The sequence below is a fragment of the Pagrus pagrus genome (assembly GCF_965226575.1).
Source record: "Pagrus pagrus genome assembly, chromosome: 8".
In the NCBI taxonomy this organism is placed as follows: domain Eukaryota; kingdom Metazoa; phylum Chordata; class Actinopteri; order Spariformes; family Sparidae; genus Pagrus; species Pagrus pagrus.
Genome location: NC_140192.1, coordinates 19,680,582 through 19,707,566, shown reverse-complemented (window position 1 = coordinate 19,707,566; position 26,985 = coordinate 19,680,582). Strand labels below are relative to the sequence as shown.

General features: G+C 42.3%; 1 protein-coding gene across 1 annotated transcript in view; it reads right to left on the bottom strand.

The window, feature by feature from the left end:
• Nucleotides 1–244: 244 nt before the first annotated feature.
• Nucleotides 245–26,985, bottom strand: part of zdhhc8b (zDHHC palmitoyltransferase 8b) — a 68,360-nt gene continuing 41,619 nt past the window's right edge. The window contains exons 2-11 of the mRNA XM_084361021.1: nucleotides 15,659–15,780; nucleotides 10,711–10,868; nucleotides 9,612–9,784; nucleotides 9,357–9,459; nucleotides 8,848–8,939; nucleotides 7,556–7,688; nucleotides 6,111–6,216; nucleotides 4,884–4,990; nucleotides 3,661–4,727; nucleotides 245–3,147 (exon numbers count right to left, since the gene is read on the bottom strand). Of these exons, the coding sequence (XP_084217147.1) occupies nucleotides 3,015–3,147; nucleotides 3,661–4,727; nucleotides 4,884–4,990; nucleotides 6,111–6,216; nucleotides 7,556–7,688; nucleotides 8,848–8,939; nucleotides 9,357–9,459; nucleotides 9,612–9,784; nucleotides 10,711–10,868; nucleotides 15,659–15,780 (2,194 nt within the window). The 3' untranslated portion in view covers nucleotides 245–3,014. The remainder of the gene's footprint in view (nucleotides 3,148–3,660; nucleotides 4,728–4,883; nucleotides 4,991–6,110; nucleotides 6,217–7,555; nucleotides 7,689–8,847; nucleotides 8,940–9,356; nucleotides 9,460–9,611; nucleotides 9,785–10,710; nucleotides 10,869–15,658; nucleotides 15,781–26,985) is intronic.

The window sequence follows — 26,985 nt, the reverse complement described above, 5'->3', positions numbered from 1 at the left end:
TTAATATACAATGTGATAATCTGTTAACAAAAAAGTAAATTAATAGTTGACAACTAATCGATTAATCCTTTTGGCTCCAATGTTCTTCATATTAAAACAGGATGTGTTAAGGTTTGTAGTAAGAGTAGAGACAAGGTCATGTGTCAGTCCTGAAGAGGCTTGGACAACAGCTGTTTCATAAAGAAAATGAATTTGATGTGCAGATCGATTCTTGTTAGTAATAAGGGACAATTGCATTCACTCAAAGAGTTGGAAACTTTATTTACTCTGCTCAGGTCATTGGGAAATATTTCCTCTTCACAAAAATAGGAACGCATGTACATTTATAGTATATTCTATATTTTAATACATATTGAACTTTCTATTTGAGTTTCAGAAAACAAAGTCAGCTTGTGGCTGACGGAACAGATTCATTGCTGACTGTCAGGAATGGTCCCTGACCTGCAGTGATGTCCATCCAAAAAAAAGAACATTGGACTAATGGCAGTCATCTTAAAGAGGAATGACATCGATAGTGTTTTGATATGTGGTCAAACAGGGATCTGAAAGTCATGATAGACTGGGCTATTTTCAGGCAACTCAGCAGCTAACGATCTTCAGGTATTTCAAAATGTTCCAGTTAGCTTTTCCACTGACGCTTATACCTATCAAGTAGCCCTGTATACCACAGCCTTACAACAGAGACAGTTTTAATAATTCAGTAATACATGACTTGAATAGAGTGTTACCTCACATTACTGTGTTCATGCTAAGGCAGCTGGGTGAGACCTTTAAAAGGGAGACCATATTAGCCAGAAGGTTGTAACTACAGCTACCAGCCTTTACACTCTCATCTCTGCTGAAAGAAAGCTATGAATGCAGAAATGGGAAGAAAATAAAATCCTGGAATATCATAATGAAGCAAGATGATGTAAGTCTTGTACATTGGCCTTTCTGTTGTTAAAATTAGTACGTTTACCCAATCTAAGTGTCACTCCTGCCATTTACTGCTCAATACAAAACACTAACGGCTTTCGAGTGTCCCTTAGTGTAGAATAGTTTAACAGCTAACCACATTTCACTGTGTGTGAAACAGTTTTTCCTCTCAAAAGGCAACAATGGTTTACTCTTGATGCAAATGTAGCTGAACCAAATCCACTAATTCACATCTATGTAATTCTGCCTTGGTTTTCATAATCAGTTGATGCTGAATATAAATAAAATCACGTTGATAACATCTGTTTATTTCTGTGGTTAACAGTAATAACTGTCATGAGACTTGGGGGGCAAAAATGGAAAGAAAAAGTTGAGTTTGATCTCTCTGAGTGGTGGGTAATACTAGAGCTGTACCAGACAGCTGCTGCAAATTGATTCGACATTTTCAGTCTTCATGATGTCAGTATGACATTGTGATACGGTCACTGTCTTTGAGAAATTAAGGGTGTGTCGCCACTTTTGGCACTGAGATCTCAAGGCAGTTTCTATTGAAAGCCCCTTCCTGGACTAGTGTACAGCACATACTGTTCACTAGTCAAAGATTGAGACTTCAATATTCATCTCCCTCATATCACACATCTTGTAATAACATTACATCATAAAGTTGTTGTTTTTTTTACGCTGCAAGGTAGAACAAGCTATATTAACTTCATGGATTTTACCCATTATCACTTCTCATTTATTTGCTGAATTTATAATTTATCAACACAAAACTCCACTCAAAATAAAACATCCATTCCAGGCTTAATTATCTGTATAAAAAGATGTATCAAACATAGTTTTTGAAAGGTTGGGTATATAAAAAGGAAACAAACGGATTAAAAAACAACAAAATAATGAATGAGTGACCGGTTATCATTTTACTACGTGGGACGATGGCTTGTTTCACTACACTTTTCCATTTCTATGGTTATAACACAAACATAATTTACATACTAAATTAAACATTTTTTTTCTCTTTTTTTTTTAGACAAAACATAAACAGAAAAGTTGTTTTGGTTGTGCAAGGCTGAACTCGTTCTGAACTCTGTGAGAACCGTTGGGATGAGGTATTCTGATCTTGTAGAACGCCAATATGTCTGCCCAGCATTTGACTAAACTCCACTATAACAAACTGAAGTACTGCACCTTCGTGACGGGGAGTAAAGCGGGCTGAGCTACACTCAAGCCCTGAAAATCTGCACTTGACTGAGACAAAGAAGCAGACATTCATAATATATGAATAACGTCAACTGGCATCTCTGCTGGTTGCATTCACTCCTGAGAAATTTCTTTTTGATAAAGAAGAGATTTAAGTTTATTTAACTTTTAATTAAAAGCAAGCGTTTCTCAATGAATTTGGAATGCAGCCACCAGACATGATATGATGATTTCCCCCTCTCCTTTCCCAGTTTCTCATCTTACTTATCATGTGTGGCATGCAGTTGCCCTTGGTGCTGATCTAACCCATCTGTCCTCCATCGCTTCTCTAAGCTGTACGACTCCACCATATATGCTGTAGATGACATGAACAGTACAAATTAATGCAAAGCACCTTGTCTTCTTCAGGTCAACTGACTCGGAAAGGACAGAAAAGGAAGTCTTCTCGCAGAGGTCCAAGGTGAGGATGTCTGAGTTTAATTCGTCTGTAGTGTTTTCTTTCAGCCTTCAGCGCTTGCTGGAGAGAAGTTTGTGTGTGACATTTGGAACAATGTACGCTTCATGACCACATCTGAGACAACAGTAATTACATTGACAATCTGTTGGACGGTCCACTCTTATGAGCCACAAAATGTTAATGACTAGACACTCCTCATACATAAAGCCTGCAGCGGTATCAACTGCCAACCGACCCCTCCGCTACAAACACACACGGGCATTTGGCTAGACAGACCCACACAAGAGCAGACAGATCCTCTGATTGGATAATAACTCCAAAACAGGGAGTGCTAGTCGCCCCTGACTGGCCATCATCTAGACTTCACAAACATAACAGAGAGGAGAGAATCTCTGGGTAGCTGGGTGGCCGTTGTTGTTGGAGGTGGATGCGGTGCCCCTGCTCACACTGATATCTCATAGGTGGTGCCTCCTACACCAGTCACCTTTTTAACATTACTGTGGCGACCGGGGCTGAGGGTGGCACCCTGGGCACTGGGGTGGCAGTCCATCTGCCCATTAACTTTCATGGCCTCTCTGAGTGGAAAGAGAAGAACAGAGAAAATTATGAAAAGAGATGCAACACACACCAAACAATTATTTATTAATGAAGGTTGTGGCAGCATGCAGATTAGTTCCATGGAGCACGACAGCAATATGGGCAACTACTTGAAAGTGTACTTGTTAGTGAAGCAAAAGGCTTGAGAGTGTTAGACGAGAGGGTGAAAAGCATGCAAAAGAAAAAGAAATGAGAGGAGTCACAGAACTTTATTCATCTGACATTCGTGAAATAATACAAAAATGTATATTTTACTAGAAAGGCAAACAAATAAATCAGAACAGAACACGTAAGAATTCACACCAGACAGTACTTATTATGAATAAATGGACACAACAGTTGGACAAATACCATACACCATACACAAATGCTACACATTGCCTCGGTTAGGATTAATACACTACTGCCCATTCCAGCAGAGGGAGCCCACCAGTCCCCAGTGGTTAAGTACAATGCATGCAGTCCCACAGGGGCAACGTTATGGTTCATACCTTGGGCCCCCCAGATGAGGTGTGTCTGTCCTCTCACGGGCACTGATGTAGGAGAGTTTCTGATGGGAGTAGGAGGGGGATCGGGGCATAGCAGGGGAGTGTGGCTGGTGAGCCGGGGAGCGATAGGGGCCCTCGGGGACTGTGGCCCTGCTGTGGTTGCTGTTGCTGCTACTGTGATCTGTGTGCAGGGAGGTGGATGAAGTCCTAGGGGCACGGCCCAGTGTGGAGCCAGCATGGCGCAACACAGGCGTTCGTTGCCCGTAGCTCACAAGCCCGACCCCCATCAGGTTGTCCCTGGAGCCTCCATAGGCTGGGGGTGTTGGACCTCTGGAGCCAGGGCCACGAGGCCCATCTGGGTAGCAAGCATTGGGGGGTAGGCCATAGCCCCCATCAAAGACACCAGAGTCCTGGGCATAGATATGGGTCTGGGAGCGCCCATGCAGCATCTGCCGCTTCTCCCTCTCCTCCATCTCCTTTCGCTCCTGGATGGAGGCCATAATGGTCTGGGAGAGGTTGTCGTAGCGCACTGGGGATGGGTCCCTATCCCTTGGGTGAGGGGATTGCCTTCCTACACCCCTGGGTGGCAGCACTGGACTGTAGGTGGGGGCGACCTGGTGCCTCTGCATCTCAGGTTCCCGGATGTGGCACATTTTGGTGGGCAGGTAGGGCGAGTGGAACCCCATGGCGGGCATACCACGATGGGCCATGCACTCGCTGGCAGTGGCTGGGGAGATGCTGGGGTTCAGCAGGCTGTCATATGACAGGCTGCCATTACGGTTGGAGAGTGTGTTGGGCGAGAAGACACTCTTGTAAGGGGTGGAGGTGACTGTCTGCGGCTGCAGGGCTGGGAGCTGGCCCTTTTCCATCCGCCGGTGACCCTGCTTCAGGCTGAGGGAGCGCGAGTTGATGGGGTCAGAATCCAGCTGGAGGGGCGAGGACTGGAAAGTGCGATGGAGGGGAGCATTGGTGTACTCCGGCAGGTCCAGGTTGGGCTCAGATCGGTAGTCATGACCCCGGACACCCTCTTCTAAGATGGCCGAGGTCTTCCGGTCATCTTGCATGACAATCTGAGGAGCAAACAGCAGTATAAAACGTCAAATCTTAGTGGAACTTATCTGAAGCTTTTACAACAGGCAATGAACCCCTGGCTATTAGAGTGGAGCTACTTATCATAGCATAAAATCAATGATACCATGATAAGTGCTAAACAAATCATGTCCTACCTTATCTCCAGCAGTGTGGTAGTGGACTTTAGGCATGGTGCCAAAGGACGGCCTGAATTTGTACATGGCTGGAGTGGAAGGATGGGTCTTACCAGATAGAGAACTCTCTACAACACACACAGAAAGAAGAGCAGAGTTAACAATGTAGAGATAATAGAAATAACACTATTATACCGGCTCTGATTGAATGTCCTTTCAGGGAGAAAAGACAAGACCTAAGAGCTGAATCCTATTATCAGAGCAAAGAGGCCGCAGGGACTGAGTTTTTGAGACTCACACCATCACCGTTCTCAAAGAATGAAAATGTATTTACAGAGGGTGGGTAGTCGGATAGAAGGAGTCAATTTTGTAACTGATATATAACACGAGTGTTACAGTCCAGCCAGATGTCCATCCTTGACAAACTACCTTATACGTGGGCAAATCCTGAAACCCCAAGGTGCTTCTTAGCAAGTCGCTGCTCCTGTGCTCTTGTGTCTCTGAATGGTATGCAAAGAACTTTTACAACCACACATTATTAGTCACCTAAATTGCTTTAATACAGTAAGCAATGAATTTAGACCAACTGCAGTACTCTGAAGTACCACCAAGCAGTGGTAGAGCTCCATGGAAGAGCGGAAAGTGTTCACTCCCTGACATAATGCACCATGACACTGGAGATCCACTGGAGGGAACCTGCTGTTGTAGGTTCAAAACTATACATTATTGACACTTATGCTACTGAATGCAACAGTGCAAAGAACACATTACCATTAGCTGTCAAACCTCTGCCAAGATAGGATCTGTCATGGTTCCTAAATGATTCCCAAAGGCAGTCAGTCATTTTTTAGTCCTGATTCTAGACCATATTCCTCTCCCATCCATCCATTTGGCAGAGTTCTGTTGCTACACAACACCAACAAAAAGTGGTGATTCATCTTGCAATGATTCACTCTGAAATCTCTCCACTGTTCCACAAATCTCGTGCTGATTCAGTTAAAGGGCTGGCCTCTCAAATACAAATCACGCCTATTCTCTTGCCCAGCATAAATAAGGCCATTGACCTGCCACTGGGATGGACATTTATCACGCTAAACTAGAGCCGAGTCACACACTGGGGCACTGGTGATGTACAGAGGGAGTCTGGGAAATTGCCGTTTGACAGGAAGGAGAAATGGGATTGATGATGACTGACAGGAGAGTTAGTTGCTGGAGAACACAGGGGGACTGTGTTCCTGTGTTTCTTACCTTCGCTGGAGGTCAGCTGGTTTTTCAGCTGGTTGTACCTGTCAGCTTTGGGTGGCAGCGGAGGCTGGGTTTCTTTGTCATCCAGGTTGTCCAGGCTGCTTTTGGACTACAGGGAGGAGAGCAGGGTGTCAGAAGCATCCCAAACAGGTGGGGGAACAGCAGATGAAAAAGAGAAGAGCACGTGCTAATGTTGGGGATGTACTAACACTACTCTCACAGATGGTTTTAGGGTACCAAAGCTGCATCAGGCAGCTGCTCTACTTGAGTTTAAATTTATTCTTTTTAGAGGCTAATGGTCTGGAAATGATGAAAGGAAATTAACTCAGATTTTGATGGATTTTTTTTTCCCTCAATAGAGTATTAATTTGTTCATCTTAAAAGAGAACTCCACTGATTTAGCATTGTACTTCGGTCACACTTGGACTAAGAATTTAAAAAAAGGAGCAAAATCAATGCAGCGGAAACAGCGATATGGTCTTTTTGATTCAACATGTTCATCTTTCTTGTCAAAACCTGGTGATTACATTGCCTACAAAGTTTTCTATTTTGCTCCTATATTTCACTTAATTGTTATCAGTTTGCAGAACAACAACATCAGAAAATCACTGAATCTATAGGGTTACTGTTGAAGGGAATAAGAAGCTTTCCTTCACTTAAGCCCCACTTTGTGCTTTAGGCCGGTGAGATGGGTGTGTTTTTACAGGCACAAAGCAATCTGCTATACCTTTGAGGACCATGAATGACCTATATCAAGCAATTTTCTGACAATGCATGCCATGAATTTAAGCCAATGGCTGACAAGAGGGTTAAACTATAAGTCTAAGATATACAGCATACTTTTTTGAAAATAGTCAGTAATGCACAATTACAATCTCAATTGTAGACTGACCTGCCGGAGGAGATCAGGGAAGCTACACTGCAAGACACTGTCAACTTTTAAGTCACTTCTAGAAACTAAAAAGTTGAGAAACTACACTATTTTAGACTTGCTTTTATTTCGATTTTACCGTTTGTTTTATTATACTTCAATGCATTTTATCACAATATTACATTAATTAATCTTTTATTGTGTTTTTAATAAAATTAATATTTTCATTCGCAAAAATTGTCAAATTACTTTTCCCCCATGCGTGAGTCACTTGGCTTTGACATCAAGTGTCTTATCATTTTCTGTTTGAGCAATAAGGAAATTCTCTGATAAATCTGACTTCAATGAGCTGCTGTATCTTTTAATTTGTTGCCGTCTGAGCCTGTATTACAATGGGAAACTAGGAACAGAACTGGGGATACACCATGCTACACATTTGTGACATGAGACTATGGGAATAAAACAAAGAGAAAATGATTACACTACTGCAGAAGAGGGACTAAATCTAGGTCAGTTGGATGATGGAATAACAGGAAAATAACAGGAAAAAGCTCTGCAGTGTTAGTTAACAACTCACCTTGGAGCTGATGATGGTGCTGTGGATGCCATTGTCGCTGACCTTGATGGTGATCTGCCTGTCGGACAGGTCAGGTCTGATGAATGGGGGCTGAATTTTGACATGGGGCCTTTTCTTCGGGTCCAAACTGTACCTGCAGAAAAATGAGCAGCAGGTATGAAGAAACAGGTTCTTTATTGTCACATCACACCACTTTACCAATTTACAATACAGAGTCAGCTGTGTCATCTGAAATGGAAAAAAAACAAAAACTGTATGTACTTATATGTATGTTATTCAATGTTCATTTACACAAAAACAGCTAACGTTGCTAATGTTAATTAAGTACCACACTTTATACTTTACTGTCAGCTCATGTTCGCCTTTGAGAGGCGAGCAGTGCAAAGTACGATGATGAAATTAGTTGAGCACTTTGCATAATCCCATTTGGCTCATTACACAGTTTAAAACAGACATTTCAAACACAACTTCCTGACAGAAAAAACATCCTTTAAGTGTGTCTTACAGGGTTTTTTCATAATTAAAAGGGCTGTCACTGCGATTTCTTTTCATGTTGAATGGCAAGTGTGGAAACTTGGGGAGTAAAATCTGTGCTATACTTTCCGAGCAGTCTTGACATATTTTAGGTTATCAACCTATGTTACTGATTTGCTGTCAGTTTTAAAGATACTGTTCAGTATCAGTCAGGTCTAACATGCTTTGATTCAACGGTTTGGTAAATCATAACCCTTCCATCAGGGACCACGCAGCAACTTAACAGCAGATGCTTGTAAACGCAGCGTTTCAGCCCCGCTTGCTGTTGTCTCTCTGCAGTCACACTGTTGATTTTTATGGAATGGGATTTGTCCCTATGGGTTGTAAAACTGCCGCTATGGGTCTTAGCGATCCTGTGTGTGTCTGCGCTCGGTTTCCCATTAACTGTTGTTCTACAGGGTGATTCAATTCTCTCAGCCATCTGCCTTCCCCCAGGGTTGCTGGCTGCTGTCAGGCTGGAACTGGATACACACCTCCGCAACTACCTCAGAACACGTGCATACATTCGTACGCACAATGCTGCCGTCTGTGTTATCATTGCAGATGGTGCTATGGCATGGATGTCATTGGCTATGATGGACAACAACCCTAGCACACACACCTATCTGTATAAACATACACAAACATGAGCTATCAGGTGCATGAATACAGCACTACTGATTAGAAGATGAGTTAAATGTGAGCTGAAGAAAAAAAAACAACCCTGAAAAGCATGATGATGCACACACTTACAAACGCACCAGTATAAAGCATCTTACCTAGGTGCCAGGGGACTACATAAGACATACTCCACGTTGCCACAGCAACCCTTAGTGAAGGGATTTACTCCTCCACGAAACTTGCCTGTCACCTGAGGAACACAACGCCTTGTTTAGAGTCGCCAGCAAAAGAAGGACAAGGCCACAGCACACACACATTTGTATATACACACAGAGGTCCAGTGCTTGAATACAAAGAGGATGATTCATGTTGTGGAAGCATCACATAAGTAGTATGGGAGTATATGTGTTGCTGTTTACCGTCTTTAATAAGGTTAATGTATATCTGTCCACACAGACTGATTGGACTGTGTCTGCAGTGACCAGATTTTCAAACTATTTCAAAGGTGCCCTAAAGCAAGCCCAGGTGCCAACAGTCAGGCAGCTCCAGGTGTGAATGTTTGGATGTGTGTCAGTGAGAAGCAGCTCTGTTGATTTTCGCTGGGTAAACAACAGGCTAATGATTGTTTGTGTGTGTATATTCGGCTCTCACGCCGGTGTCTCCTCACCTGTTCGTTGGTTGTTCGACCTCGAGCTACGAGCACCATGTGGAAACCTGTGAGTCCCATGACTGGAATAAAGAAAAGCCCTGCTATACACATCACCACCAGACTGGACAGAAAGGTCAAGGAGGAGAACACAAGCAGATTTACTCCAAGAATAACTGCACTGACTCCTTCAGACAGATCCAGAAACATTATTCTGAAAGATTGAATAGATAAAACTGTCTTTTTTAAAAGCAGTTTCCAGCAGTGAAAGGATACGTGACAGTGGTGTGCAGCGCTCCCAGTCTCTCCCGGTGGTGGAGGACAAAGATGAGGCCGAAGGAGAAAACTCCCACCATGTGGATGCTCAACGACAGCAGGAAGAGGAAGAAGTAGCGGTAGTTCCTCCGTCCAATGCAGTTGTTCACCCAGGGACAGTGGTGGTCGAAGTCCTGAGGAGGAGGTACACAGTTATTCATAAAAATGCATTTAATTATGTAACCTGCAGCTGCAAGGAGGTTGTGTTTTCACCCACGTCCATTTGTTTGTTTGTAAGCAGAATTACACAAAAACTACTGAATGGATTTCCACAAAACTTGGATGGAAAATGGGTCTCAGCCCAGAAAGGATCCCATTTACTTTTGGTGCAGGTCCAGATAACGGGACAGATCAAGGAATTTCAAGTTTTAAACATTGATCATTTTTGTTATTTTCTCTGGGAATAATGGTTGGATCTTGATGTGTATTTAGGTGGCTGGTATCTATGAGTGAGTACAAAAGGGGACTATTGGGCCTTGGCAGTGGTATGCACTCTACCACTCTAAGTGCCATTCTAGGTAACTAGACTTTTCCAGTCTGTAAGTCAGACATTCAGTCTTCAGTCAGTAAAATGTAGAAGAAAACAGGATGCAGGAATACAACCTGTGTAATTCTGCATCCTGTGTGTGGGTGTGTATTAATGTCCTGATGTGTGTGCACATTTGTAAGACAAAAATGATCATTTGAAAGCGAATACTGATAACAGTATTTTATAGTTGAAGCTGCCAAAAGCTGATTCATGCCAATAATTACTATCTTTAAAGATTTCTTGTTTTTTGCCAAAAAACCCCAGATGTTTAGACATTATTTATTTATAGAGTGTTTGTCTAAGATTTGATTTCTTGGCTGGGAAGAAAATACAAAATATGCACTATGTACAAACTGCATTATATATGACATCCGACATGCTCAATGCAAACAGCATCAGACTGCTGATAAAAAGCAAATACTAACCAAATATATCAGTCTAACCTTGATGCATAAGAGTCAATACTGAACATAAAAGGTCTTTCTGTTTGCACATTTGTATTCAAACAGACACATACATACACACACACACCTCTACACAGTTGTCACAGACGCTGCAGTGTGAGCAGCGTGGCGGCCTGTAGAAGTGACAGGTGGCGCACCACTTCATCCGGACCTGAATGCCCTTGATCTCCACGTTCTTGTAGAGCGGCGCTCGGAAATCATCGTCCTTGTCCTCGTCCTCGTCCGCTGTGGGGGAACACACAAATATAGAAACACAGACACACAGAGAGGCACATTTACTTGGAACGGATGCATATGGTGGGATGAAAGAAAAAACAGTCACAAACACAGGCAGAAGAATGGTTTTGACTTATGATCCCATTTTACAGGGACTACAGCAGAGCACCTTAAATGAAGCTCACTCCTGCTGTTAGCTGTCAGCCGAGAGAGCAAATACTAAGAGAAATGAACATTTTTATAGACGTGACCTATTCCCTCTGCTTTTAACATTAAGACTGATTACTGAGCACACTGTGACTCATGTAGAACAGATGCTGTTTAATTTCCGACAAGTCATACATCATCAAAATAGAAGCTTTTTTGTTTTTTTAATGGAAATTAAAGCTCTAACCCTGGCAGAGTTGGTGCCTTGCTCTGCTCAACTTAAGCATTCTATAAGCACATAAGCTCTAAACTACAGTATGAGAGTACAAGTGGCAGTTCCACTGCCCCCAGTGAGCCTCTGCAGTCAATCAAATTGTTTATGAGAAGCTTTGTACTTCACTTTTTTCCAGCGACTGAGAGCGTTTTGCTCGGGAGCCGCGGTGCAAAATAAAATGTCTTTCAGCTGATCAAAGGGCACATTCACACGATCTACACAGAGCTAAAATAATAATTTCACAGTACAATAATGACTGCAGGGAGATCCAGGTAGCTGAACAAACACACACGCACAAAGAACGCAAGAGAGAGTGAAAAGAGAAAACAAGAGCGAAACAAAGGTAGAGCGCTGAAATAAACACTTCCATAAGCGGAGATTGCTCTGTTATTATGGCTGTCAAGTCTCTTCAAATAGATTTTAAAGGTAAAGCGGCTGCCAAACCAGCAGACACAAACAGCAGCTACGCCTGCATCTCCTCTGACAGCTTCTACTCTACAAATGCAAGAAATATTCAGCAGACAAAGCAGTGGCCTATTTCAAACGGTACACATTTACTCTGCAAAAATAACACGCAATTCAGATCAATTACAATCACATTTGAGCATTTTTACCTCTTTTCAGTGAAGTTGTTGGTTTGCAGCTTATTTACTTACTCATGTTTATTTTCACCACTGAAGAGGAAGCTACCTGAATTGTATTGTATGTGTGGATGTAAAATCTAAATCTTCATCAAATAAGAATTAGGCTTAATCCAGTTATCAACATGTATGTTAAAGAGGTCATATTATGCTAATTTTTAGGTTCATACTTTTATTTGCAGGTCCTAGTAGAATAGGTTTACATACTTTACTTTTCAAAAAACACATTATTTTTCTCATATGGTGCATGGCTGCAGCGTCCCTTTTCACACTGTGTCTTGAATGCTCCGTTTTAGCGACAGAGTGAGACATCTCACCTCTGTTTTATCTTTGGTGAGAGTTGCACATGCGCATTACTTAACAGGCAGGATGTAACCAATCCGAGGCAGAGTAGGGCGGGTCATACCGAGCAAGGAAGATATGTAAGATGAAAGTTATGTTTTAGGTGCAAAAAGTTAAGGTTACATAATGGGTTTAATGTATTGTTTTGGAGAAATGTTCATTATGGTGTTATCGAGGTCAGCCGCAAGGCGGCGCTAGTGGGACAAGAGGGATGGTGAGGAGAGGAAGGAGAAGAAGAGAGGAGAGAAGAATTGTGGGGGAGAGGGAAAAGTATGGCGGTCTGTTATGTTGAGACTTACTAAAAGATCGGAATAAGAACCCAGTACGTTGTTGGACTCCTTCATTTACACACCCGCACCCACGTCGCTTACAGTAGTGTGATCTAAAATAACGCCGCTACAGCAGTAGCAACTGTATGTCACATATATATAAAAATATCTATCTATATAACGCCTGTTTGATAGTGATGCACATAAGTTACGGAAGTAAAGGCTTGACTCTAAACCAGGCTTTTCAGGTGGTGCAGGAGCAGAGTTTTGTGTGGGAGAGAGTAACTCCCTTTGGCATGGACTTTGGGCTTTTTCACTTTGCAGACCTTTGACATGCACAAAAATGCTACATGACACAATAAAGGAAAGGCAAAAACCCAAAAAGCATAATATGACCTCTTTAAATTAATCTCTGTAATCTTCAAATACAAGTTAAACAGCTGACACCTGCCCTGATAAAATGATTGCTCTTGTAAAGGAATTTTAATGAAATTATGGGAGTACTAAGTGGCTAAGTATCTTATTGACAGAAAAGGGCTCTGAGGACATATCTGCTACTTTACTGCAATTATTTCAACAGCATCAATGTGTGCGTGGGACATCAATCTGTTCACAAGTGTACCATCTATTATAATCACCACATGTTATGTGTGTATGTATATATGTGGGGTGAGCAACTAGCACTGAGTGATGATGCAAAAGCTCAGTGTTTTATTCATTGACACTCGGGCAGGATGGATGGCTATTAACAGGGATCAAACCATTGACCTTTCAGTACTAAAATGAGCACTTAAAACACTTATCCTACTTTTTCATGCACATGGCTAATATTTACTGTAGCTGTTGCCCAGGGAAACAGAATGTCTTGTTCTCAGAAACTTGACATGCACAACAGCTTGTGTCGAGAACAATCAATAGGAAATGGACGGCACTTATACAGAGATTTTCTACCTCAACAGACAAAGCTCTTTACAATATGCCTCCCTTTTACCTATTCACACACACAAACGCACGCACATCGATGGCATCGAGCTGCCATGCAAGGTGATGACCTTCCCATTGAGAGCAGCAAAGTAACTGCTATATCTTATTGTCTTTGGTATTCTTATCATTATTGGTCTTCCACTGATAAACACTATAGGAAGACATACTTCAAAGCAACACTATGTAACTTTTGAAAGAGCAAATACTGAATTCTTCCTCTTACAGATGCAAAGTTGAACTGTCCAGAAACCAGGGGTGGAAGTAACTAATTACATCTATTGTTTTCATAATTTTTTCCAAGGCTGTAATTTTACTTGTACTTAAGTCTGCATTCTACAATGTAATCTACTCAGTTACTTTTAAAATCATAATTAAATACTGGGTACAGTTTGCATTAATATCTAAACCTTTCATCTGCATTTTTGTAGCCAAGAGGGCTATCTGATCACAAATGGGCCGATGAAAACCCTGACATACTGACAAAAGACTAAACAAAACTGTGCAATTTAGAGACGTGACCATGACCACTGAGCAGAACAGCGCAGGAGTTGCGAGTAATTTACACAGAACCACCACTGCAAATAACTTCTTTTGTTGCTACTGTCTTAATTGGTGTGGTATGACCAGTAGCTTATGATGGCTAACGCTGTGGATATTGCTCTTTAACGGCCATTACTGTTGCAGTTTGCTAACTTATAAGTCAGCTAACATGTCCTACAGTTATTGTGTTGTAGAATTTACCATAATTCTATTTTTCCCCAGGGTGATAAAGTCATGATCCGCTCTAGTACACATTGACTTCATTAGTTGGGTTGGTTAGGTTTAGGCATGAAGAGTGGGAAAGCAGTATCACAGGTGGCCACTAGGGGACACCAGAACAAGCTGTAAACACAAAATGGACATACTATCTTCTCATAAAGTTAATGTGGTGAACATGTTAGCCAACAGTTGCCTATTTACTCATCTAGCAGCTACATTAGCATTCATTTGAAATCCTGTTTCAGGCCAATAGACAGATGGGCATGCTTATTCACTCTTCCTTTTGGTCTCCTCTTGGTGTTCCCACAACATCATAATTATTGTTGCTCCAGGACAGACCACTGCAGCTGACTAATCATGATTTTGTTGTGTCATAGTTTTGCCACTCAGGAAAAGGAACTGAAAAAATACACACATGGGAGAAGTACATTTTGACCTAAACCAGTATCTTTTCCTCACCTGAGATCCTGCATGATGTCAAAACTCCTTTTAACCACCCGGGAAAACTGAAAATGTCCCCTGAGTTCTGCAAATTGCAGCAATTTTGTGAAAAGCTGCTGAATTGTGAAAATTGCAGAACTTTCTGACATTTCTGCTCGATCACTCCCTCATCTGTCACCTCATTTTGCAGTTTGCCCCAAAAAATGAAAAGGACAATAAATGACTGTGTCATACGTCATACATGGAAAAATCCCCGATACACACTAACCCTTCATTCTCACTTTTACAATCTGGATGACGGCGTGATTTCATAAGCAGATGTCAGTTAATAACTAGTTCAGTTCTCAGAACTTTACTCGTGGGCCTGCTGCCCGTGAGATATAAATGTATAAATAAGTCAACATCCTTCAGAGGTCTATAAAACCCAGCAGGGCAGCGGCAGCACTGTCACCTCTGGCGAGGCAGATAACCTCCGCTTCATACAACTTAATGATTATTACCCCTTTATGAGCAGAGAATGCTTCTACAAAAGACAGGTGCTTATCATTTACAAGCGCATTACAAACACCCCGGGGAAGAGTTCAATCATCATTACTTAAACCAGATAGCAGGACGCTGAGGACAACAAGGATGCATCAGGAGCATAAGTCAGCGCAGCTTGTTTGAAAGGCTAAGCAGCTGAGAGATACTGACTCCCCCTCACGCTATGAAAGCTTGTGTAACTTCCAGCAGTGTCCTGCATGTGGCGCATGTGTTGTAAGGTGGAGAATGGAGTCATGAGACATTGGGTTGAGTGGTGCTCTGATAAATGTGGTGCTGTTAAAGGATACCCTCTACATGAGGACCCTACAGGGAGGAAACATTACTCACACTTATGGGCACATACACTATGACAGATACTAATATTTTAAGTTGTCGGATAAATATTGCATGCGTACAAACCTCGGGGGTAAACACCAGGGTCCATGAAGGTTGCCATGCTGAAGTTGGCCAAGACGAAGAGGAAGACCAGGCCATTGTAGAGAGGCACAGCGGGAGAGATTACCTTTGTCAACCAGGGGCACCTAGGGACACAAAGAAGGACACAGCAGAGGTTAGATTTCTTCAGTCACATACATCCAAATGTTATCACACTGACATTTGAATGCCCTCTCATCCTATTCTCGTGAGCAATGACCATAACTGGACACGTGATTGAAGAGAGAGAATTAGAGCGGGATAAACAGTGGATGCCAGAACTTGAACCAACTTGAACCAATAATCTTTACAGTGCAGTAATTCTTTGTAAATAACCAGGATAACTGTGAAATGAATTAACTGAATAGCTGATCTTTAGCCTGAGAGGCTTCTTTAGAATTATCTGCTTAAAAAAAAAAAAAAAAACGCCTGCTGTTTCATAAAATAAAGATAATAAATTTGACTCCAGGATGAGTATTTTCTTCATGTGCTTCCTCCTCCTGCATGGTGTTCAGGTTAGAGAATAAAAAGATAGCATCAGGTCACAGCCCATCTGACTATGTAAGCTAAGCTGAAGTGAATTGATTTTACGATAGTAGAAGTTGTGCACTGTTAAATTGTTTTGTTTCTTGGCCAAACTCCACTCAGTAACACAAGCTACTTCTCAAACACAGCTGAGACTGTTGGGAATGTTTTACAGTCATTTGGCCATTGTCTGATAAACTTGATGAAAAATTAAAGGGGCTCTGTGGAACTTCTGTGTTGTGCTGGAAGCCAGTTGTAATTTAAGTAAGCAAACGCCATTTCTAAACCAATGTTAGCTACTGTTGCTCTCTGATGAGAGGCCTAAGACAAGGCACTCGACAACGTGCATCAAGTCCGATCCTTTGGACCGTTGTGGAAAATCAGACCCGAGTCCTTGAAAAAGAAATCCACAGTCCAGCAGCATTAAACTACCTCAACAAATCATCCACAGGCTTGTAGAGACAACCGAGAGAGATGGGGAAAGTCTGATTTTCCGCGACACGTCAAGATCCGCTCACATATGGCAAATAATAAAGTGAGTAATGCTTGTAAATTGCTACACATTGTTACAATCGAGCCACTTTAAGATATCATTAAATTGATTCTATTCATCCTGAGGAGGACATGAACATGTGTGCCAAATTTAATGGCAATCCATCCAATAGTTAATGAGACATTTCACTTAAAACCCACAAATATCAACCTCAAGGTGGGGAAGATGTAAAAGTCAGTAGGATTCATTATCTAAAAAGGGCCATGAATATCTGCACACATTTCATGACAATCCATCCTGTAAGTGATGGACCAACAGACTGACCAATGACTGACCAACCAGCTAGGGTTGCAACAATATACTGTTTTCAAGGTATACCACAGTATGAAAGATGATTGACTGAAAGATGATTATGATGCCATGTACATACACACTGCCAATTCGTAAACACCTGTGCTGGTAAAACAGGCAGTCACAGAGGTTATCAATGGAGAACCTCCTTTAAATTTCACCCACATATTGCATCAGCACTGACCTTCTCCACTGCCTGCAAGTCATAACTCAGCGCTGTGAAATATTCAACTGTGGCGACACCCACACAGACCTGCTCAATCACCTGGATTCAAATGTCAAGACACTGTGTGCCTCCTAGGGTGCCATCATTCAAGCCAACTGTTTGTGCGATCTCTCTTTAAATGAAACACTGTCAGAATGAAGATGTGTTACTACCTCCTGTCAGACACACTGCAGAGATCCTGCAGGTCAGAATTTATGAAAAAACAGTATCTTGCAAACGAGGGAGGAAGGGGTTACAAAGAGAGACCCTCCGTCACACTCTCCAGCTCTCATTCCTGAGCCCACTTGCACATGTAATTTACAGTCTTACACATTGAAGCTCGCTTCTCCAGCTTATTCTGACGTCAAAAAGTCAATTTCCGCGTCCTCGTGCACGAGATCATCTTCAATCCATATCTCCTGCTCTGCCAGTCCTCTTTTTCTTTGTTGAATTATTCAGAGCCGCAGCTGAAGCAAGCCACTGACAGAGAATAGAGAGGCGCTAACGGGGGTGAGGTGGCCTCTCAGAACCAGTCTACACTGGTCCACAGATTTGTGACGGCTGTTGTGGGCTTGATTGATTCATTCTTCCAAGATATCACTGGATATCACTGCTGGAGCCGATTACAGCAGACGTCATTCACATCACTTGAAAAAGTAGCTCACATATAATCAGTACCATTACATGTACAAGCGTATAATAAACTAATTAGAGGCAGAAATACAATTTATTTTAATTAGGCAATCACCAGGAAATCACATGCTAAGTGTTCTAATTATGAAATAATACTGTTGGTGGATGCAATGAGCCTATAATTATCTTATCTGACTTTTAAACATTTTTTTTTTTAAATAGCTGTGTTGCGCAATGTAGATCCAATACTTTAGTCAAGTATCTCAACAACCGTTGGATGGATTGCTGTGAAATTTTGTACAGAGGTGCCCAGAGGAGGATGAATTTCCACTAAAATTAAGAAAAGATTCTTTCACCAACTAAAAGTTTTGGTAATTTAAGTTTTGGTGCCATTAATGCTCTTAACACAGTTTCAGTCACCTATTTTATGGCACATTTTCCCACTTCCTAGATTACAACCCATACCAAGTACATTTCAGCAGAATCAGCATTCACGCAGGGGGACAGTAGTGAGTAGTACCATCCGTGTCATCAAGTAGACAAGGAACAAACGCTTAATAATTGATCAAAGAAAAGCAACAGCCCACAGCTCCACCATCTTACAAAATCCCAATTTACTCGCCTGTCAAAGGTTCATGTATTTTGCCCACATTGTGATACATTCGAATCAGAGAGGAGGAAAAAAGAGGAGTGCAGCTGACAGCCACCATCTTAGGATCCTGGGAGCAGACAGTGTGGGAGGAAAATGTGACTGAGAAAAAGCCAGATTAAGGCCACAGACACTGGTTAATTGTGTAGGAGTAACAAATAACCACAGAGCGCTTATCAACACTGTTTAGAAGCCACTTCTGCTGCTTGTGTAACCACGATACCTCAACTGAGGCAGAACAGCCTCCAGCTTGTCAGAAAAGTTCGGCCAAGTTTATTAAGCTGAAGGAGCTTTCGCTGCCAAAAGTACAGTAATGTAATGAGTTTGGTCGTGTCCTTGCTTAAAGTCCTGAGGCTGGCCAAAGCGGTAGAAAGGCCTGAATTCTCTGTGGTAATTAAAATGCCTGCAAACAGGAGCTGGAGAGGTAACAAAGCAGGCACCCTCCAGCCAATCAGGCATTTAAAACGCCAGCTCAAAAGCCCGTGGAACATGCCCAGCACACTGTCTCGACAGAGGTGTAAAGATAAACTTCATGCTGAGGAAAAAAAGAAATGGAAATCAGATATCTCTCTGCCTGAAATAAGGGAAGGGAGCAAGGTAAAACTGAGGGATTAAAGAGGAATAATCCACAGCTTGCTGACAGAGCAACACAGTACTGTCTCCTCACTAACCTCGGGCGGATCAATCACATGAGGCAGACTGCTACCAAAGGCCACAGCGTCCACACAGCAGCTTTCGCTTTGGCTTCATACATTAGCATCATTAAAGTGGAAAAGAGTTTGGACTTTGTCCTGTCTAAATATGACTCAGTGTGTTTTGGTGGTGTCTCAGTGCCTTATGTTGGCATGATAGCTTATGATTCAATACCTGATACAAGCTCCATGATTTAATGCAATTGCAGCAAAATGTGACTGCAGAATTTTAATTTTCTAAGTCACCGATTATTTTTATAATATAAACACGGATGATAAAACAGGATGTTGTCAAATATTCAATTTGATTCACATTGTTTGATTATAATTAACTGAGAATTTGTGAAATGATCAAGGGCAATGTGATTCGTGATTCCTACTGGGAAAGAAAATGTCACTAATAACGCAACATTCTCATTTTTGCATTGATGTTAGCAAAAACTGTATCTTTTTAAAGCTGCACTAATCACTGTTTATTTAGTAACAATGCCTCATGTGACTATGAATGATGTTAAAGGTGCTGCTCGTGGAGAATCGTCACCTGACTGCAGTTCGCTTCAACTCGACAGAATATTTTAGTGTCTTCCAGCTTATTGTTTTTGGCTCTTTTTACTCTTGCGGCCCCAATCTCATTTGTGGTTGACGACGATGCTGCATCTGATATCTGCCCTTGGGACGAAGTGAAATCATATAAATCACAATGACAAGACACGAACACACACTTAGCTCCATCCAGCATTAGGATGAAAAAAGAGACCAAGGTATCTGCCTTCTCAGTCACTGCAGCAGTAGGGGTGTCTCTAGGTGGGTATTACGATAAGGGGAAAGCACCCCAGCTTCCTGAGGATAATAACCCTGCTGTCTTTCCAAAAGAAAAAAAAAGGCTGGACACAAATCCTGTCCTAAAAACTCAGCTGATTGCCCCTTCAACCTAAAAAACACAGGCTCGAGTCCATTGATTACACAAAATCTGTGTGGAACACTTGAAACGAAGCCTCTAATCCCCACTGCTGTGGAAAACCTTTAGAGGGGGGAAACGCTCCGTGGCGTAATTAGGTGCTTGATGACGAACTTTGAGTTTTTTAAGGTGGGGATCGGTCTGTTGGCACAGTTGCAGCTTTAAATAGGACTTCAATAATCAATCACATCTACCATTGAAAGCTGTCTACATGCTCGCTACACATCCGAAAGCTATTTGGCTACTCAAATCTTCCTGTCCTTCATTTGCTTGCTTTTGGATCAGAGCAGAAAAAGCAGCCGGGCCTTTGAAGTAGCTCTTATCTGTTCTTTTAGTAGCTCTGGGAGGATGAGGAGGGTGTGGGGGGGGAGGGCTTGTGTGTGGAGGGCAACCATCAAAGAGAAAAATGACTCAATCCTTTTGGCAGCGACACTGATGGGTACTTTTCTAAGTCTGACATTAAGTTAGACATTTTCACCCGATGCCAGTCTGTCTGAATAATGACGATGGACTAACATGCACAACATGAGTTTGATTCATTCAGGAGCTGAATGCAGGTCTGCTGCTCAGTGACATAAGATTCAACATTTTTCATTCACACTCCGACTATTTAGTATTCCACTTACATAAAACTGGGGAACTCACAAAAGTGAGAAAAAAAAGAAAGGTCAAAATTGTTGCATCACAGGTGGAGATATTCTGACTTTTAGTCTGTAGTATGCGCCGAGTTCTGAGAAAGGTGGATCCTCCATTTCCCATGATGAAACCTTTAACATCATTTCATTAGACCTTCCTCTTAAATGCTACTTCTATAGTCCCAGTTTGTAATGCAGGCTTTCTGTTATGAAATTGAAGTGTCAGATCGAAGGCGAGACTATTAAATTAATTTCTGACTATTTTTTTGAATTGAGTCTTGGAATCTAATGTGAATATTTTCTGGGTTTTTTACTCCTTGTGGACAAAACAAGACCTTGGAGAACAGTGATCTACATTTTGACCATTTTCTGAAGACGCGGTCAAGCTTGTGCACCCACTTCAGACGTGCTGCATGCAGCTAAAGTGAAGACTTCACTAAATAACATCTTTCCAAATCAATTTTAGGGCTTCTGCACTGGACGAACTGCATGAAGCCATTTTATGTTTAGATTTTTCAGTTGTTCTTAATGTTTAAAACAAGTTCCCCGTCTACTTCAGTTGTTTAGGAGAATGCTGCAACGCCATTTTGCTGTGAAGTTCCAGAAATGTTTCATGGACTACGAAACTTCACCTTACTTTCCATCGACATGGGGGTGAGTAAATAACTTCTGAATATCATTTATGGGTGAACTTATCCTTTAACTTCTCATCTCGCAGTGATGTAGAAATGCACTCTGGGCTCCGTCAGTACACTGGGCAGTGCACTCTGCTTTTCAGCCTGGTATTAAGTTACAGTTAATATCAAATACAGTAGTGCTAACTTGATTTTGAAAGATAATTGGAGAGGAAGTAGGCTATTATACTTGAATTAGAAATGAAATGAAAAGAAACAAATTCCAGTGTCGCAGAAACATGGCAGCGCAGTTTGACTAACAACATTTTAATACAGGAGAATGATGTTTCCCTGTGGAACAGTGGATCACCTATTATCAGGATCGGATATTAAGCCTTTATCAGACTATAATGCTTGTGAGTGTGAATGACACTTGTAACAGCAAATGAAGCTACCGAGCCACTGGGAAAACTTAGAGTAATGTATTCAGCACACGGTGAGAACACCATCCCATTGTTTAGTTCATTAACACCAAACCCAGTGGGACACACATGGGAGGCCTGTTCTCCTGCAGACAGCCTGCTGAGACCCAGTGATCCAGAATCTGTTGCAAGGCTGGTGTCTCTTCACCCTCTAGGAAGAGCGTTTCATTCAGATTTTTTTTTTAAAAATTTAAAAAGAGGGGGGGATTGTATTTTACTCCTCGAAGGATTCATGAACGGCAGCATCACTCGCTGCTAAACTCCCCTGGGAGCTGCCGATCTCTGACGCAAACGCATCCCTGAGGCTCGGCATTCACACACACACGGCATTTAGTATTCCACACACAAACACACACACACAGCAGCAGGCCGGTTGTCAGTGCAGACAGCGGTGATGTTTGCTGGAGGCGTGGAGCAGAGCAGTTGCAGGCAGGTCAGACCAGAGTCAGAGCTGCACAGATTGACTGGATATCATGACTGAAATCCATTTCCTCTAGCCCTAAGTTATTCATTAGGGACGGGTTCTTTTATATTTTTCATCCACCAACTGCACAACAACTCAATCTTTAGGCAGAGTTGTATATTCACATTGGGTGTATATATTTCATTTAAGTGTGGTCTTCAATCTTTAAAAGGCAAGCTCACCAACATATAAAAATTCATTATCATTTTTAAACAAATCCCCATCACCTTCAGTTGTTCAGGAGAATACTGCAACACTGTTTTGCTGTGAAGCATGGTGGTAAATAGATAATGACTGAATTTTCATTTTTGGGTGAACTTGGGAGATAGTGAATGGTCGTCACATGTTCAGTCCAAACTGATGTCTTCGAATTTGCTTGTTCAGACAAAACAAGCAATTCAGAACAAATTACAATGTTATAAAAAGAAAGAAAGAAACGCAGAAATTCCTCACATTTGAGACATGTTGAACTCAGATTTATGGGGAGCACAGAGAATCTTTCTACCTTCAGCAGATGAGTGTGAAAACAGCCCATTAGTGTCGAGAACAGACCAAACAGATTTTTGATTTTAAGTGTAGGGACTTTCAAATTTTGTTGAATGTTTATTATGCATGAGCAGACTTGCAAATACAAATTTTAGAGAAGTGGGAAAAAACAAAATCACACCACCCCAGCTCTGTTTGTTGATGAGGAGACAGCCTCGAGGAACGGCTGACTTCACTCTAAGACAACAGCGCAGAGGAGGGACCTGTGCAGCTGCAGGGCACGCTGTACCCATCTGCATTTCAGCTCAGAGCTCAATGTCATTTCCATTCTCATAATTGTATAAGAGGTCCATTCGAAATCAAATAAAACGCTTTGCCCCCTAAACGCTGCCCTTTTGCAATTTACATATTCATACCCCCGTTATTACGTCTGTGGAAAGCGGAGAGCAGGAAAGCTGTCCCATGGAGAAAAAACATTTCGATTTCCCCTCGGTCGCAAATGTAGTCTAACCAGCTTACCACACTAAATGACATCTCACTATAAATAAGCCCAGTGAGCACTGATACTATTACAAACGCTGTCTGGCTCCATACCTATGAGGCTCATGTTTAAATGAACAGTTTGGTTCCAGAGCTATATTCACAGCTGATGCATAACATAACCTACATTTGAGCTCAAGAAATTCATTGATATCTAAAATTGCACTTCAAAAATGCATGATAAATGGTCAGCTAACTAAAACTGAGAAAGAGTTTGTTTTTGTAACACTCACTGGAACATAATCTGATTTAGGATAACAACATTTCATTCAATTTCCCAGAAGAGCTTCCTCTTAACGTGGGTGAGCATTTTGTGGGAGCAGATGTCACATTTTCAAAAGTGGATCTCGCTGATAAAACAAATATTTTGATATGGGAGAAGAATGAATTAGTGTGTTTGCTTGTAAGTGCATGTTTCAAGGGGAGAAGGTTAGCGTCACCTTTCTTCGCTTTATCCTCCTACTCACTTTCTCTGTAGAGTTAAGAGACAGCACACACACACACACACACACACACACACACACACACACACACACACACACACACACACACACACACACACACACACACACACACACACACACACACACACACACACACACACACACGCTTTGTTAATCTCCCCGTTTATTCCCCCAAAAATCTGCAAAAGCACAAATCTCACCCACACAGACACAGACTCTCCCACAGTGCCTGACACAGGCTTGTAAACCTCCAAAACATCAACAACGTCTGCTCTCATAATCCAATAAAACAAATGCCAATCATTTTCCTGGTGAAAAACAGTTTGCAGTGACATGTGTCTATGAACTGGCACAACAAACACACCCATCAGCATGCATTCACAAACAGTTTGTTGCATGGACTGGTGTGTAGTGTAACCCCCCACCCCAAGGGGTGATGACACATGTGCTGCCTGTCTTTCAGGCCCCCTGTGGGAAACTGGAAACCAGTACAGTGCCATGGGTCAGTTGGAATAAATGAGGCTTATGGGTCCAAAGACACTGAGGCTTAACTAGACAAGCACAATAAATATCTGTGAGTATTTAGACCACAGGAGCAAGGACAGTCCACCCAGCCGATCCAATTGTTGCCTCTGTGTGTGCGCATGTTAAGCTCTGCCAGTTTGAAATAAGTATCCGTATGAAACCCAATATTGGCTTTTGTGGAGGGACGAGTGCGTGGATCCTGCTAACATGGACGCCCCTCGCTTCAGACAACCATTGGGGCGGCTCACTCAGTTGCCAGGCTGGTATATTCGGAGGGAAAGCGATGCCCGGAGAAGTTGGCTTGGCTTGTGTCACATTCCTTGCCACTCTAATTCTAAGCCCGGAGCACAGCGGCCTGCATGTGTGGATACTGTCAAGAGCTTCAAGAGTTATGACGCAAAGAGGCGACAGAGTTGTTCAGTCTGTTTCAGCCTGTTTTGAGGTAATTGGCCGCTGGACAGTAGTGTTGTACAGGAAATGCAACATGGGACAATGAGTTGCATTCAACTCCAAAAATACTCTCATGGAATCAGCCTGAGAAAGGTTCTCCAAGACTGAAAATGTAGTGACAACTCGCAGGGCTAGTTACCAAACTAGTGCAGCTGGCAAGCTTACCACTAACACTAGCCCTCCAGGAACATGCTAGCGCAGTGTTATTATGGATCCCACTGTCTTTCTCCGAAACACTCCCTACCTCGCCTCTGATCGGCTTGTATCTTTAGTTTATATGACAAAAGCCTCAAGAACTTTGTGGTCCTGGTACTCTGTGCAATATACATCCAACAAGTTTTTCGAAGGGAGAAGGTGAGAAAGTATGCAAGTTCAACTGACAGGTGCCTTCTTCCAGTTGAAAAACTGAATAAATCTTAAAAGAGATTTCTGTGGCCCCGGTAGTCTGCTGGACAACCAGAGGGAAGGAGGTCGGTATGTTTACCTGGGAAATGACACTGACAATAGAACCTCAAGAAAAACTGACATAACCAGATACACAACAACCAGCTACACTATGAGCTTACAGTTTGGTACAGGCATGTAAAACCAATCAGAGGGAGACCAAGGCGGATCTTCCAAGAAAACCAGTGGGATCCATAATAACGTGTCACAAGATCTCTCCAAGCAACTGTTATCAAATAACACATAAGCAAATCCAAAAAATAAGAACATTTAAATTATATTTAAATCCCTTTTTCTAATCCAACACATCTATCTGACAGAGGCTGGTCTGTTTTGTTAAATGTAGATTCAGGGTAAGGCGAAGGGCAAGTGATGCCAAATCATGTCTACCAGGCAGCACCCAGCCGGTGAACTCAGCAGTTCTAAGAAAAACAGAGATAAGAGCAACTTAGTTGAAACCTGAGGAGGTACTCCAGAAATACAGCAGATGGTAGACAGATACACACACACACACACACACACACACACACACACACACACACACACACAGAGGCAGTATGTAAAAGTAAGATAAATGCAGAGCCCTGAACAAGTTTAAAGAAGCGAGACAAATCGTTGACCTTAATGTCCGTGCCATAATGCACAATGACCCTCCACCATCGAGCACCCGCCCCACCATGCTCCCTCCAACACAGTTATGACTGTTATGCCTATTTATCTGCAAGCGCCATCTGCAAGCTGCCTCCATCCACACCAGTGAGGTCAGTCCAATTCTCTTCTCACTTCCTGCAGGAAGCCAAGGTTGAGCTGGGGCTGGACGAGCACACAAACACACACAAGCTGCTCTCCCCTCTACAGAACAAAGCAGTCCTCTCAGTGTGGAGCAGACACAGCGTGGAGATATTTGGAGAGTTTAATGCACGTGAAAGCACAAACACATGCAGTCACACCAGGTTTTAACTTAAAGACACAGATAGAGGGAGCAGCACAGTGTGTAGAAGGCCTGTCTTGTGATTTGGGATTGACAAAGGGTTTTTAGGGCCATACCATGCTATGTCCAGTCATGTTGTGTCTCTGCAGGCACTGTTGGCAGTTACTGGTGCATCAGCTGCTTGCCTGCCTTCTGGTCCTGGTGATATTTACAGTACAACACTCAACCTGCTTTCCAAAAATCACTGATTAAATGGGATGGGCAAACAGCGTCGTTTTCACAGCTCAGGCATGTCCTTCCTGCTAATCCACTTAATCACACAACTAACCCATAAAATGTGTAGCACAATGGCAGCCACTTATGTAAACAAACCTCAGCTACGTTTGTGACAAATAGCAATTATTTCACAGTCGGAAAAGTCTCCTCACAGCAGAAAATCTATCACAAAAGCTGCAGAGTCACGCTAAAGTGCTGACGCAGTCGGCGTCAAGCCACGGCGAAATCTGGTTATATTTTAAATCCACTTGATGTTGCCGGATACTTGTTGGCCCCTGCAGAGCCCATCAGCCTAATGAACTGTTCATCAATCAGTTTAATGTACACACACACAGGCGCTGGCTGGTACAGAGGTTGGCAGAGATGGATGGCACAAGACTCGAGTGGTATAATAAAATAAGGGGAGATGTCCACACATATTCCTCCGCCCTTACAGCCAAAGTGTCAAGTCAGATAGCAGGAGTCAGTGAAGGTTTTGTGAATCATCCTGCAGAGG